Here is a 16072-nt window from a genome sequence, read left to right on the forward strand (position 1 = left end):
TTCGAACATTAAGTAACTTGTCTTTGCAGTGTATTCAATTGAATATAGGTTGAAAAGGATTTGCAAATCATTGTATTCTGTTTTTATTTACGGTTTACACAACGTGCCAACTTCACTGGTTTTGGGTTTTGTATTTCCAGGTCAGTTAATGCATATCTGCACTGATCTGCTTCCACATAGTCTTACTGCATAATCACTCTTTATATTCAATAACTTTGGATAAGATTTGGATCTAAAGGTTGGGAACTTTTCTAAATTGTATTGTGATACTTTCAGAAAGTTTACAATGTGTAGTATGAATTACAATATGTTATCTTTCAGACAACTAGGTTGTTTCTCTGAAATATAAATTGTGAAGCAAACATGGGAGCATTACAGGTAACATGAGTACATTCTAAGGCCTGAAACAATAGCTATTGAAACAAATCCACTTCCCATGTAGATCAGTCAAATTATTATGATCTTTTATCTATTATTTGAAAGTTGTGTTAGATTTAAGCCCAAAAAGAACCATGAGGATTGTACTGTGAGGTCAAAATGAGATGCCAGCACTTTACCTTGATAGATTTACCCCCCATCCTCCATTCCTATCATGTCTTCCTCCGCCCTCCTCCCCTTTCATCTTCTCTCCACAGATGTACAGTTTAGCTGGATGAACTCATCTAAAAGCCCTTTTTTGTCTTTACCCCTTCTCTCTCTCTACAGCATGACTGTGTAGCTCCTCCTCCTCTCTCTCTTTTCCCCAACAGTGATGTGTTACTGAGATAATGATGGCAGTGACCCTCCATCCTTCCACACACACACTCCCACACACACACATAGACATATGTATGGAAATACTGCAGCTCACATACCTCTATACATACACACACACACACATGCTGTTGACTGTGCTGCGTGTTTGCCTTGCAGGCTAACGGACATAGTTTTTTACACATGGAGCACGAGACAGCCGTCTCTCTGCTGAAGAGTTTCCAGCGGACGGTGGACTTGGTGGTTCTGAGAGACAGCAGCACGTGCTAAAAAATAGTTTTATAACAAACAAACAAACAAAACACAACAACGCTTCTCTACTCTGCTCATCGCCATCCCATGCCACCCCACCTGCCCTCCGCTGGAGGCTTGTGGAACTGAAAAATGAGCCGCCTTTTTTACCTTTTTAGGGGAACACACAGACATTTATTTGCCTATTGCTGGACCAAAGGCAAATACTAGTGCCAAATGTACCATAGGAAACATATCGGCTCTTCTGTCTACCGGCGGTCAGGGACCTGATCGACGGCTGGATGGACCACAAGAGGACTCTTTGAGTTCCTACAGGGCTGCTGCAGTTTGGATTTTGTGGTTGTTAATTAGGCAGTCACCTGATCAGTCAGTCTGAATAGTTTTTGTTTGGTTAATTAGCATTCTGGGGTATTTTTGCTTCTCTCCACTGCCTTTTATTTTGCTGTCCATGGTAGATATTTAATGATTTGTTTGGTGTAGCACATGAATCACTCTCCCTGTTCTTCATTGTTCTTCTTTGTTTTCTTTTCTGTTGTCTCCTACTCTGTTCTTCTCTTTCTTTCACTGTCTTGTGTTTTATTCTTTTCTGCTGTCTCCTGTTCTGTTCTGCAGGTATTATTGCCTCCTGTGTACAGAAATTGAAAACTTAAGATTTTCTGCCTTGTGTACATACATAGAGCTGCGGCTTTCTACAGCTGCACTTTCCTTGGGGCCTGGACAGACAGCTCTAAAAGTTTATGATTAATATAAATATTGTTGATAAACCACATTCTGAATTCTCTCTTCTGAACATACAGGGATTATTTCTCCAAATGGACAATTTTCTAAAGTATAACACTGATTTTTTTTTCCTCTTCTGTAAAGAAAACACTGTTGATAGTTCATTACTGCTACTCTTTCTTTGGTTTTGATTTTGTTTTTAAAACTGTTGCTTGCACAGCTGTGCCGAAAAGAGCTAAAGCAATACTCCTGAGGCTCGACCCATTGAAATTTTCAGCAGAGCCTAACCTGTCCTACAGTGCCATCTATTGAGCAAGTCATGCTAATGTTTACACACACTGCCATGCACATAAGCTAACAGGCAAACACATATAATGTAGACATATGTGCCCCCATACACAACACATATGCAGTGGTGCGCGCTGTGCACTGTTCATAATGAAGCCCTCTATATTCTAGCCTGATTTTACAATTCAATTGCTATAAAAAACTCACACACACTGTAACATTATTCATATTATATATGTGCCATATTTTGAAGTCCTGTTTTCTAGTATTGTTAAAGCAATGTCTCATCTTTTTTTAGCTGTTTAAGTTGTATGATAATGTCACAGCATGCTTTCATGTCACTGTCAGCCAGACATTTTCTGTTGGCTTCTGGAGTTCTCTACTCTGTGGAAGACTCTAGATGTATTATACCACTGAGTGTCAGTGAGACTGATGTTCTTACAGTTGGTGCCATATGGACCCTCTGCCCCTCCCTGGTTGTATTTACACAGGCCTGAAACATCAGAGCTTTACCTCTTTGTGGCCCAGATCTGATCTGAACACAGTGAGAGCAGCGGCAAGGCTTTAGTGACATTTGGCTTGGCCTTCAAATCCAAGCAACTGCTCTGCTGAAGTGTCCTGACCTCTGGCTTCCCCGCAGAAAGCAGCAAGAGGAAAGAGAATGTCCCTACAGGAATCAGTAAGGTATAATACAGTGTTACTGTCTTAATGGGTAAATCTGCAGTCAGCCAGATTTCCCCTTTTTAGACAATCAGGAAATGATCTGGTCTGTGCCACAAAGGCTTTTGGCTACATTTGAAATTTCAGTGTAACTTTTGTAACCTGAGGAGATGCTAGTTAACACTAGGTGTACATGGGAATTTAGATTTTTCAACCTGGTTGGTAAATGTTCCAAATGATATGCGGATATGGAAAGAAAATAATGCTGACTCAGATGTAGAAACTGAGATTGTGCGTGAGGTTTCTGGAGTCATGTCAGTGTGGTCTTATAAAATCTGACCTTCATGATAATGCCTCAGAAGCTTTATGACAGAAGTAACCACGGAAAAAGAGCGAAGAGGTTCATTTTCTGTCTTCGTGTAAATGCAACACGTGTCTTGAAGACGTTTCATGGCGGTGAATTTTGTTTTGTTCTTTAAAACATCTGATGTTTCATCCAGAGCAAAACAACATCCTTCGCTGTCCTTTGCTTTTACTTGACATGGCAGTGTCACCCTGTGCCCATTTTGTGTCAGCCCTCTTAATAAGCATTAGACTTTAGTTAATTCAATATAAGGGACACAAAATGGCACAGTTTAATCCTGTGGTTGAGAGAATTGATCTTAACCACAGGTACCCACCCAACCCTATTTAGAGTTTGAAATATCAAAGATATTGTGAAGAGAACAGAGAAAAAGGTTTGATAATATAATTATTTTTTACTACATGTTTCAGGTAATTCTTTCTAAATATATTGATATACCTTAGCTTTGCTCAAAAATTGTGATATTTTATAATAATGACACTTATAACAAAGTTATGGATGGAAGTACGCACAGTATGACTTGGAGACCTACACATGTACTATCCAAAACTGTATAAAATGTATTTCTACTGTAATTGTGAATTTGTGTTATACAAATATATATTATATATATATGTATATGACTATAAAAACAGTCATTTTCTATGTGTTTAAACTACATAAGAGCTGAACAAATGCTGAGGACGGTGTCACTGTACATAGCTGTGAATGAAATCCAATTTAAAATGACTCATATTGATTGTGAATGTACTCATGCTTTCTGCAGTACCTACACCTACCCAACTTGAATGCTGCTTCTTCTGTTGTGTGACAAAAAGTACTTTGACCTCCGAAGAGAGAACCGCTGTTGAGTTATAAGTTGGACAAATTTTAGTGACGATTTAACAGAACTATTTATTTCTTTATTTATTTGCACATGCAAGTTGAAATCCTTCCAGTTTTAAGTTTGAGTATTAATGCGGAGAAATGTAATTGCAGAAGTATATATAATATATATCATGTGTTTAGAATGCATTTTGCAGACGCTATCTGTACATACTATTTAAGATACAGTTTTTACAAAAAATAATATATGTATAAAATTGAAAAAATGCTGTGCAGCGATTATACTGGAGCCATTTTGGGCTTTGGGACGTACCATTTTTTCAGTATATAAGAAGTGTTTTGAATAATGTACTAAAGTCTCTATTGTACAAATAATAAAAATGTCACTATTGGTAATCTGGGTTCCTCCTGGTGCACTGAACTGTGTCTTTAGGAGGGCAGAAGAGAGGGATATCTGTCCTTCTGCTCCTCCACTGTATGCATCTTCATTGCTGTGGAAAGAGAGACAAAAGAAGAGGGTGAAGGGGGGCATTAGTTGATTAAAAAAGGTAGTTTTCTCTGCAAATAAAGAGAAAAAGGGCAAAATAAGGAAGGAAATGAAGGAACAGAGCAAAAGAGAAGCAAGGCAAAGGAAGTCAGAGGCAGTAGGAAGAGATAGGGGTAAAGGAAGGGAACAAAAAGAAAGGAAAAGGTGAGATAGAGGGTAAGAATGAACAACATTGAACAGGATGGATCAAGAAGGGAGGCAGAGAAAAGGGGATGAGGTAAAGAAAGGAAAGAGGATGGAGTGATGTCAGTCACCTCAGCAGGTCTAAAGGAGATTTCAGTTTCCTCTGCTTCCCTTTGGATTAAAGTCACTAGAGGCTCTCATCATCTCAGCAGATGCTCCTTTGTCTCTCTGTCCATTAGCCTAACAGCCTGACTCTTCTTCATCCCTCTCCATCCGTCTATCTCATCTATATCTTGACATTTATCTGAGCTCTGGATTACAGCGGGGCGGCTCAGTCTGTCAAGCTGCCTCACAAACAGAGTTTCTCATTAAGGTAGAAAACCATGTCATAATAAATGTGATCCTTTGTGGTAAGTATTATGTATAGAAATCATGCTGGATTTTGCACACAGCACCTGCAAATGTAAAAAATAATTCCATAAAGACATTCTCTGTAAAGTGAACCGAAGCTTGATCAGGCGTGCAGTCCTAAACCAGTTTTAATTTCCAAATGGAAAAATAAGTTGGCGTAATGAGAGATCTTACTGCTCTCTACAAACTGGACTTGTCAGCCTTCAACCGTTCCACAACATTATTATTGATTAATGGGCACTGATGACAAGGATATTTCACGATAAATTAATTTTATGGGCAATTAAAAAATCCATCCCAGCTCTGCCCAGTGTGCTCATTCACTCATCACTCAGTATTTCTGCAATATAGAAGAGTTAATCTGTTGTTTGCCATGTACGAGTTTGAATAATGCCATTTGTTTAAACTAATACTATGAGTGTCACTTTTGGTCTTTGTTGTCTGTCAAAAATTTAAGTTTCTAAGTTTGTTTCACGAGTGTGAGATAGTAAAACCATAAGCAATGTATCAACTGTGTCATGTTGCTATGGATATGTGCACATGGACACCTGTCAGCCAATCAGAAATTACCATTTCCCATGGCTATAGAGAATATATAGAGTTTCGTCAAGCCATGCTGGATGGGGTCGCCATCTTATGGGCTCTGTTATCTCTATAAAGTGTGCCAGGAATGAGTCCTAAAACCTGGATATGAGTTAGCATTTAACCACTAACGGTTCCCTTGTCTCGAAGTCAATGGGTTTTTGTTAGATGCATTAAGGTCTGTGTTTAACACAAGCTTAAGAGACTTTCAAGTCCAAAAATTTTAACATGCGTAATGTCAACTTAACATTTTCTAAATGCTGATGTTGTGTTTTTAAATACCATAATGCCTGGAATGTAACTTCCAGTTAGTACATTTATTTATTTATTCTTATTTTTTCCATTTTATGCTACTTTACTTCTACTCCATACACTTCAGGACAAATATTGTACTTTTTACTCCATTTTATGCATTTATATGACAGATAGCATATAAAATATGAAGCACTGTTATAGATTAGACTAACCAGTCTGTTAAGTTGTCAAAGTTAGCTCCACATCAACCAGCTACAACGTAAAAACACTGTTACACATCAGTGCATCAGAAATAACAATAAGCAGTCTCTGGAGCCATGTCAATAAGCCAACAATAAAAACAGACTTATGGAACTCACATAGTTTTACATTTTTCTTAAGAATAACTACTTTTACTTATGCAACTTCTGTATTTACTTCCATGCAGGATCTTTACTTGTAAAAGAATGTTACGCTGCAGTCTTACTACTGTTACTCATGTAAAGGATCATTGCCTCGATACTTGACTGGATAATATGACAGGTATCACTGACTGAACTTTCTTCCCTGTGTCTGTCTTGTACCATTCCCCACTGTGCTCCTGGCATCAGTGCCCTCTGTAGAACAACTGTGCTTACTGTGGTACAGGCCGACAATTAACAATAGAGGGTAATAGTAAGCCTCACACACACACACACACACACACACACACAACACATTGACACACTCACAAACACACATTGACACACACATTGACGAAAGCAGAATGATGTCCTTTTGTTCCCTTTCCTCTTTACTCTGTCTTTTACACACTGGTTTGTACAAAATGATACTTCTGTGTTCTGACTGACCAACCCACTTACACAATCATGCATAAATTTCCCCCACGCTGACGCATAATTTATGCTAGCATCGATGTGTGTGAGTGTTTGTGTGTGTAAGAGACACAGAGCGAGAGTTTTTTGTGCGCCCACCAAAGCTGTCAATAAGCTCTTTTGACCTGATCAATAACAATACCAGAGACTGAGTCCATGACCTGCATTCAGCTGCTGCCTGTGTACATGAGTGTGTGAGTGTGTGTGCAGATGAAATGGCCCCACAGTCTCTCCACTGTCTACAGACAGACAGTAGGCTTACATTGTCTCCAACATGCAGGACTAACGTATGTCTCGCAGCAACTTTGCATTTCTGATCCTGCCTTTCTGTCTTGTACTCTGACAACTGATAGCAAATCCTCAGTTGGCAGTTTGTGCTCTTTAGCTCTGTGTCCCATAAGACAATACTGATCTACGCAGTGATACTGAAATTGTGATGCATTTTACAATGACTCGAATCCCCCATAGACTCAAAGTGGGATTGTTGACTTACATTGACATAACAAGCTATTCTACATAAGCTGATTATATAAAACTATTACCTGAGCAATCTTTAATGTGTTAGATGCTTAAGAGATTGGCGTTGATGTAGGTTTCGACCGTACCACTTGTTAACCAAAGAGGTCTGACGGAGACTCTTAGGGTGCGTGCTGAATTACATACTTTTTCTTTTTACTTTTAGTAGGTATTGCAGCTGCCCCTAAAAATTATGCACTGTTGCATGCAGTATGCACACAATCGTGACATACTACTTCCTCATAACATTACGCCCTGAACCTTGACCATCTTACTCATATATCTGTTACCATGGAGATAAAAAAAAAATGCTGTTCACTGAGCTCACTACAGACGGAGGTCAACCCAGAGAGCTCTGCTGTTGCATACATTGTAGATTCTAACATGTTATATTCACGATAGTAAAATTACAGAAGCTATACATTTCTCTGTCATTGTTATTTAATACTTATGTCCTTTTGCTGTTGGTTATATTTATGATTATTTTATGCAATTGCACAATTAATATTCCCATTATTACTAATGGACTGATCATCAGTCAGCTGATAGACTGAGCAGAGGATTGTGTGTCACAGTAGCCAGAAAAGCATGCTAGTTTGCATGCTGCAAAATCGGACCGAGTGTACAGTAGTAGAACATCCAGTTATTTTGGCATAGGCCTACTGCATTTCACATACTATGTAGTGCGACATACTAAATCTTGTTCTGGCATACTATATGGTATGGTAGTATGGGTACTGGAACGCACAGATATTTACTGGGGACATTTGATTTGTATGGAGCCCCTAAAGTCCCGAAAGGTGTTTTTTTTTCTTCTTTTTAATCTTGTACACAAGTTAATTATCTTGTGTGCGTGAGATAATAACTTGCTCCCACAAGATAATTAACTTGTGCTCACAAAATGAAAAATATTACCTTTCAGGACATAAGGGGCTCCATAGTTTTCTTTTCATTTTGTATGAAAGCTAATTAGCGAATGCACACTCCTTTAAGAGGCACTGTTTTGGGTAATAGACCCTGGTAATTGACATGGATTTAGGCTGGGAGACAGGGGACAAGCCTGGGATAGAGAAGCCTTAATCTACTCAACACAATAAAACTGTTTACCATGACAATAAAGTCAGACAGGGATGGACTTGCCCTGACAGTTGCTAGGATTACATTGGTGACAGTTCAACTGGATCCCTATAACACACCTTGCTCTTTTAGATCATGTTTGTGGTTTTCTGTGTGCATGCATGTGGGAAACAGCCCATACACGCCTCACTCGCAAAATATGTTTAATCTGACCAGACTTTTTGTTTCATATCATTATAATCCAATTTTATCAATAAATGTATGGTGGAAGCCTAAGACAGTGGGAGCAAAAGAGTAGCTGTTACATAGTCTCTCTGGGAGACTAATCAGTGTTACTGTAACAAACCTGTACTCAGGGTGGAGTGGATTAGATGGAAATCCAGCATGTACCCTGGAATAAAAACAGGCTTTCATCCATTGCACATAAGAGCTGTATAATATCAATAACACAAACATACTGGAAGACATGAAGAGACTCTCAAACCTGCTGTCATGTTGTTGTAAGGTGAGTGCACGAATGTGTGTGTGGCATTTGAGGACTTCTGTGTGTGTGTGTGTGTGTGTGTGTGTGTGTGTGTTCATCTGTGTGTGTGTGTGTGTGTGTGTGTGTGTGTGTGTTCATCCCGCAGGACCGCCTAAGAACCGGTCGGACAGCGTTTGGAGTCAAGTCACCTGAATGAAGAAATGGAGGACTAGTTTTTATCAAAGCGAGACAGAGAAGGAGAGTTAAAGTGAAAGCGAAGAAGAAGAGAAAACAAGCTCCGGGTGCTAAGTCCACGCGACGACTGTCAACGTTTGACATCAATAGTTTCGTTCATTTTTTCCCTCCGCCGTTGTCTGTTTTTTGTCGGACTTTCAAACACTTCTCAAAGTTTTTGTTTTGACGCAAAGACAGGTTGGTGCAGACTGTAGTCGTGTCAGTTTGGTGTCCCAGTTTGGAGGCAGGCTGTCCCGGGACGGACGCACACATCTGTAATAACAGATACCGTCAAAGCCGACACAGATACAAGCCCCGGGGGAGGAGGACTGAGCGTGTCACCATGCCTGTGCGCCAAAAAGGTAAATAAAATGCTTTTCTGTCTTTATTTCTTTCTCTTTAGCATATCCCCCCACGTATTTTACTTTGTTCGACAAACGACATCGACTTTATCACTTTTAAACCTCTCTAAAATGTTAGGTTCATGTCGTTTCTCCTGCTCAGCGAAGTGCTCTTCCGCACCAAACTTCTTTAAAACACCCGCAATTTAACGCTCATTTGTTTATGGGTGCACGCGCACAACGCTTAGTTAAAAATTTTAGAGCTCTAACTAAGTATTCAGACCCTGTGGTAAATTCGGCACACACGTTTTCCACCAAGCGGTATTTTTATTTTAATTTTTATCAGCTTTTACTCGCTGTCATTACAACACATAGACAGAGGGAATCAGGGTCAGGATTTATGACTCTGCGTAATGTTAATTGCATACCGTATTAAAGCGTGTAAATGCGCAACTGATTTATATCTGAAAACGCCTGTGTATATGTGGTTTTAAATATGTAAACTATGCCGTTTGGCATTCAAACGAGAGCGGCAGTGGGTTGAGTGAGATGTTGATGCTGTCAGTGCTTCCGGTTTAATCAGCTGTTCAGACAGCAATGTGTCCTGGAGTGTAGTCTGCACCTTTCCTTTGCACCATAAACTGTTGTCCTCGTGTCCTTCTGCACCACACTTACATAAAGCCATAGTAATAAAACTTAATAGCCTAGTAGTTACCAATTAACAGAATCCAGATTCAATAACATGCCATAAATAGGCTGCATTTTCACTGCTTCCTCTATGATCAAAGATGACTTATAATATCACTCAACTCAATTTTATTTTTACATTATATTGCAGTGATATTATGCCTTGAGCTGGGGGTGAAAATGATACACCTTTCTAAAGCAAACAGTTGCTACAGGATTGTATATTACTGAATAAAAATCTTAATTTATACTTTATATTTTCAGCTGCTGTCAAATTTGCCACTCAACATTGATGTTAAACACTGAAAACATGCAATAATTGAAACAGAAAGAGAAAGAAAACCTGTGACAACACTCGCTGCATGGAGCCAGGTGTCATCATCTGTCTCTTATTAGAATTAGAGTTTTTATTTACTATAGTAATCCTCAATTAAGAGGAGGATTGTAGTGTACATTATCTCCTTGCACTAGAAAGAGTGCCATAAGAATTGTGCCTCTTATTTTCTGTAATAAGTTATGGAAAAAAGCAGGTTTTGTTATATTTTGTATTTTTCTGTCAGATGCACAGCGAGCCCTGGAGCTTCTCCAGCAGTACCGGACCAAACTTGACCAGAGACAGCAGCACCAGAGGCGGACCAAACAGGGCCCTGTGGAGGAAGACTCCCAGCTGCAGCAGTCTCTGGACAGAGTCATCAATGTCTTCCAGAGTCAGCTCTTTAGTGCTCTGCTTGGTAAGGATGTCTGTTTGTTTGTTCATATACCCAACCAGTGAAAATGCAGATGGAGATGGCTCTTTTAAATTAAGAGAGGAGCACTGTGGTAACACTCGTCACAGTATCTACAAGATCCTGTGCAATCACATGACTGTGGTAACCAGAACACAGACATGTAGGCGTAATGTAGCCTGTCACAGAAAACACTGGGCCCTTTGTAGAAAGTCACCACAAATTTAGAGAATGTGTAGAACGTATAAATTCCTCCCAAGAGATGACAGTCTGTGTCTAACTTGTTGGGTCTGCTTGCGGTGAACTTTTGCTTATCGAAAAAGAAAACACTGGGCACATGTGGTTCAACAAACTGGTTCTTAGTCCCAGGTCACACCTGCTTTGTGCCACGCCTACACCTTTAGCTCTCACAGTAACACTTCCCGCTCTGTTGTGTGTGTGTGTGTGTGTGTGTGTGTGTGTGCTGTTCTCTGAACATGAGACTGAGTTCCTGATTGTGACTTTGACCTTTAATTGAGCTGTCTCTGGTGTTTAAGTTGTAGCTTGAAACAGTGCCGTCTTTTTCTTTTTATGTTGATCCATGACTTCTTTTATGTTTAAAACATTTGACTTCATCTACCATGTAATATTGTGATTTCCCTAATGCCAGTTTTATGGTCATTTTTATGTATTGTACTGTTGTATTTCCTCTTCACCTTTTGTCGTAAAAGAGTTCTTTGCTGATTTTCAAACAGCATTGTATGATAACAAAGTGGGTAGTATGTGTAAATGAACTGTGGTAAACTTTCCTCCATCTTACCAGCTCCCAGTTCTTACTGGTCATTTACCACCAAAAATCTGCTGAATGATGTTTATCGCAGCATCTAGCCGATTTTTGCCAGCTCTGGGGCTGTTGCTCGAACTGCAGATACTACTACCTCATTTTCAGATTCCTGCCACCATGGACACAAAGAAATAGAGGGAGAGATAACTCGCTCTCTGTCTCAAACTCAGATCAAACAGTAAAACAAGTGCTGATCATATATATAACCAAGATTCTGTTACTATATCACCTATTTCTCACCCAACATGTTTTCAGAAACATATTTTAGTGTACTGTTCTGCTGTAATACAAGAGTTTATGAACGGGATGATGGCGCAGTACTGCACAGCCTGTATTTTGAGAAGCAGGAGCTGAAAATCTGAGATCAAACAGTAAAACTAAGCAGTTCTGATCAAATATAAAACAAGATTTTGTTCCTGCATGTCCTATTTCTTGCCTGAAGTGCTTTCAGAAACATATTTTAGCACACTGTTTAACTGTAATCCCAGACTGTTTGTTTCCAGCCAGCTGCCATATTGTTTTTTGGATGAGCAACTCACATTCTGTCACCCATCAGTGGGAGTGTTTATTGGTACGGTGTGGTGCAGTGCATTCTGGTTATTGTAGGGGTTTTTTTTACCTCTTGAGCAAAATCAAATGACACAGCCCTTTTCCTCTGTTTTCTCTGGTCATATAGCACCAGTGTTAACAGTAGTTGCATCTTTCTACTGCGTGGACAGCTTAGTTTTATTTAAAAAAAAAAAAAAGACAAGCTTTCCAGCAGTGAAATACTTCTTTGACTGTCTGTATATTCCCTGTCCTCTTCCCAAAACCTCCAACTCTGTTTTTCGTCCTCTTCATCATCCCTTTTATGACCAAAAAAATTTGCTGGTATGGCAGCCTGAGCTCACAACCATGTGTATGATTTAGTGTTGAACTGCCTGTCAGTGCTTTATGTGGAGAGGAAGTGAAACCTTTAATCATAACGGTCACTCTGTTATGTTCTGTCTGTGCGCTTACTTCTAAAAAGGGAAATGACTGTGGAATGAACTATTCCACAGCCCTGAATACTTTGCAAGTGTCCCCTCTACAGGAGGTAGTGTTCTTGCACTGCCACTAGAGGTCACTAGTGTATAAGCTTTATTTTGTTTGGTTTCTCTGCCAATGTACCTGAAGCATTTCAGATGTAAAAAAGTGGAGACATTTATGATTGGCTTCAATTGCCTCGCATTTGAATGCAATATATAATAACCTGTTGTTATTAGGGGTTTCTTCTTCAGTTGGAACAGCTCTACAGGGCTGCAGCCAATGATCATTATAGATAAATCTGACTTTATTTTTTCCAGTAACTGCTTTGTCGATCAACTGTTTGGTCTATAAAATGTCAATGACTGAGAAGTGCTCATCACATTTTCAGTCCAATGTTACATTTCCATATGTCTTGTTTTGTTCAATGAACTGTCTAAAACCCAAAGATATTCAGTTCACAAAATACAAAAAATACAAAACAAAAAAGCAGCAAATCCTTAGATTGGAGAAGCTTATCTTGGATTGAAAAATGTCTGGAAAGATAAACTGATTATTGATTTAACTGGTGATTAATTTTCTGTTGATTGATTCAATCATTTATCCATCTCCTCAGTGTGTCTTAAACCTCATTTACTAATCCACTGAACTCCTCAGTCATTCATCACAATCTCTGCTCCTCTCCCTCCAGACATTCAGGAGTACTACGAGTTGACCATCCTTGCTGATAGCAAGAGTTCGGTGGACCAGACACATGTTCCACAGAGCCCCCCTGCCTCCTACAACCTGCCAGTAGAGCTCTCAGCCCAGCAGCAGCCCCACTCTGTTCCCCTGAGCCCACAGGCTTCTGGAGGGTCACCCCAGCCAAAACCCCTGACCCCTAGACCCAAGTCAGTCAAGTCCCATGCTGCTCCACTCCCATCTGGGACTCCTGCAGCAAAGCCATCTTCCCCTACATCACAGCCCATTGCACCTGACTTACAGCCAGCAAAGGTCAAGTACCGTGCTCCTCTGCCTCCCGTCGATCCTGGAGCCTCCAAATTACTGGCATCGGAGACTTCTTTGCCCGCCTCTCCCTCTTCTCCCATATCCCCCGCAGTCACACTGAATGGTGTAGAAACCCCCACTGGCTCCATAAAAACACCTCCTGGAGCTTCACTGAATGGAGCAAAGCCACGCCTTACTGCAACCAACTCCAATATTTCTTCAGGAAGCTCCACCACTTCTGCTAATCCACACAGCGACTCTCCAGATCTCAACCTGGTGACTGTCTCAGCCCTCGTCTCCAGCACCATCCAAGGCTTAGTGTCTCCAACCACTCCGAGCAAACTTACCCCCACCAGCACCACTCCTATCACCAGCCCCGGATTCAACAGAGTCACAGATGCTAGTCCGGTCTCTACGGCTCTTGAGACCAACAGGGACCCAGGCTTGGGCAAAGTGACTCCCAGCATGAGTCCAACCAGCCCCAACCAGGGAAAATTTACCTTCAGCAGCCGCAGCCCCACAGGTCCTCCAGGGCCTTTGACTAAAGGGCCAGGTCTGAGGTATGTCCAACAAATGACAATTAAACTGTTAATGAGGAAAAAATAGGGACTGCTGCACTGAGTTAAGACACTGTGTAGTTAATTGTACAAAACCAGGTGCTTTTAAAGGATAGGGCAAATAGTCACATGAGGATAAAAAGCAACAACTGGCCAGCTGATTCAGTGTAAAAGTCAATAGTGCAGGCGGGCAGTCCAAAAATGCATCCGAGGCACTCTGATTGTAGTTTAAAAATCTGTTATTGATTCATGGATAAACCAACACGTTTCAACTAGAGAGTCTTCATCAGGGTATACAATGCATTGGGAACAGGTGTGAAGTTTAAAAACTCACGTAGAGATCATGTGAGAGAGGTCACATGATATGTTGGTATATGTATAGTCGAAACTCATTGGTTTATCCATGAATCAGTAAAGGATTTTTACCTACAATTAGAGTGCCTCGGATGCACTTTTGGACTGCCTGCCTGTACTATGGACTTTTACACTGAGTAAGCTGGCCATTCGCTGCTTTTTATCCGTATGCAATTAAATTGTTAGTAGGATACATTAGCAAACCAGACTTTGCAATGGTTAACTGATATTTTAAGACTTAACTGATTAATTATCTCTGGAAGTTAAATGCAAACACTACAACAATTAGCACTTAACACCAAAGATGTGGACAAAAGAACAATAATTTCAGGCAGATTTTCATGTCACAATCCCGTCTATTGATACTTTGAATAAAGATAATGTAGAGAAAAAAAAAAAACACAGTATACTACGAGCTATGATAGCTCTTTTATTAAAGGGGACCTTTTATACTTTTCTTTATTTTATGCCATATATAGACAATGTTACAATGTGGGATGTTCTTAAATGTGGCCGAAGTTTGCTTGTGAGCAAAATCCCCAGGTTTTAGGGCATTTTGAATACTCTGTTTCCAATGTTTTTTCCTACTTTCACAACAAGCTGACGTCAGCTAGTGACAGATTTCCTTTCTGGTCATCAGCTGGCACAGGAACACTACTGCTCGTGTTTACATTATGTAGCCTACACTCCTAGATCTGCTGTAGCCATATGCTAACATTAGAGAAACATTGTCTTGGTTCCTGATGTTCTTAATTTCTCCCTGATTTTGGATCTTATTCCTGCTGGAGCATGTCCGGTTGTGTTTAGAAGCAGTTATTGGTGATTTTTCACGGTGGAAACGGCCGCTATACTCCGTTACAATCATTCTCTTGGCTGCAGTGACAGTGCAGATATACTGAGATACAGAAAACTGGGAAACATTCACCAATCAGAGTAGACTGGGCTTTTTCGGCAGGGGGGCTTAAAAAGACAGGCGCTAAAACAGAGCATCTCAGACAGAGAGTGAATACAGGTGTTCCAGCACATGAGGAAAATTAAGTGTTCTTTGAACATTCAAGCATGTAAATGTTCTACTAGAAACCCAAAATACAAGCATGAACGTGAAAATGAGCATAATAGGTCCCCTTCAATATTACGCCAAAATTTAAAACACAAACCCAATTGAAGACGTGTGCAAACCCATGATGCTGTTAACTATTAAATGTCAGGCTTTGTGTAATGAAAATGCATCTACTGTACAGTATGTCTCATAGGTTAAGTGACAGATTTAACACTGCATTTTGTTTGCTATTGGGAGTTCAGGTGTAGCAGTACAGAATAATAACTGACAGTTTTCAGAGTTCACCTCCAGACACCTTCTGTCCTCGATCTCTTTTCCTAGTCCAACCAGCCCCGGGCCACCGAAAGTCACCTCCACTAGCCCTATCTATGGTCCAGCCAGCCCCAGGCCTGTGACAAGTCCACTGACCCCCAACAAGGTAAGACATCTCTGGCTGTTTGGTGCCTCAGGAACCTGCTGGAAAAATCTCCACAGTTGAAAGCAGAGTACATATTGCCTCCTATCCGAAGGTGGGTGATGTCAGTTGCTGGGTGGCAACCTTGAGGTTACAGTAGGGCTGCCTGATTCTGGAAAAGAAGTGAGGCTGTGTTTTGGAGAGCATGCCATGTT

The 16072-nt window shown here is 40.3% G+C and overlaps 2 protein-coding genes across 5 annotated transcripts in view; both read left to right on the forward strand.

Annotated features, from left to right (window-relative positions):
- lrrc7 (leucine rich repeat containing 7) overlaps positions 1-4225 on the forward strand; it is a 97359-nt gene extending 93134 nt beyond the window's left edge. Inside the window, exon 33 of the mRNA XM_050055949.1 lies at positions 913-4225. Coding sequence (XP_049911906.1) covers positions 913-1023 — 111 coding nt within the window. The 3' untranslated portion in view covers positions 1024-4225. The remainder of the gene's footprint in view (positions 1-912) is intronic.
- Positions 4226-8895: 4670 nt separating this feature from the next.
- The window catches only part of dlg1a (discs large MAGUK scaffold protein 1a), a 135385-nt gene continuing 128208 nt past the window's right edge, over positions 8896-16072 (forward strand). For all 4 annotated transcript variants that reach the window (XM_050054917.1, XM_050054918.1, XM_050054919.1 and 1 more), the window contains exons 1-4: positions 8896-9286; positions 10513-10683; positions 13197-14052; positions 15785-15881. In XM_050054917.1, the coding sequence (XP_049910874.1) occupies positions 9268-9286; positions 10513-10683; positions 13197-14052; positions 15785-15881 (1143 nt within the window). In that variant the 5' untranslated portion in view covers positions 8896-9267. The remainder of the gene's footprint in view (positions 9287-10512; positions 10684-13196; positions 14053-15784; positions 15882-16072) is intronic.

Source organism: Epinephelus moara, chromosome 10 (genome assembly GCF_006386435.1).
Source record: "Epinephelus moara isolate mb chromosome 10, YSFRI_EMoa_1.0, whole genome shotgun sequence".
In the NCBI taxonomy this organism is placed as follows: domain Eukaryota; kingdom Metazoa; phylum Chordata; class Actinopteri; order Perciformes; family Serranidae; genus Epinephelus; species Epinephelus moara.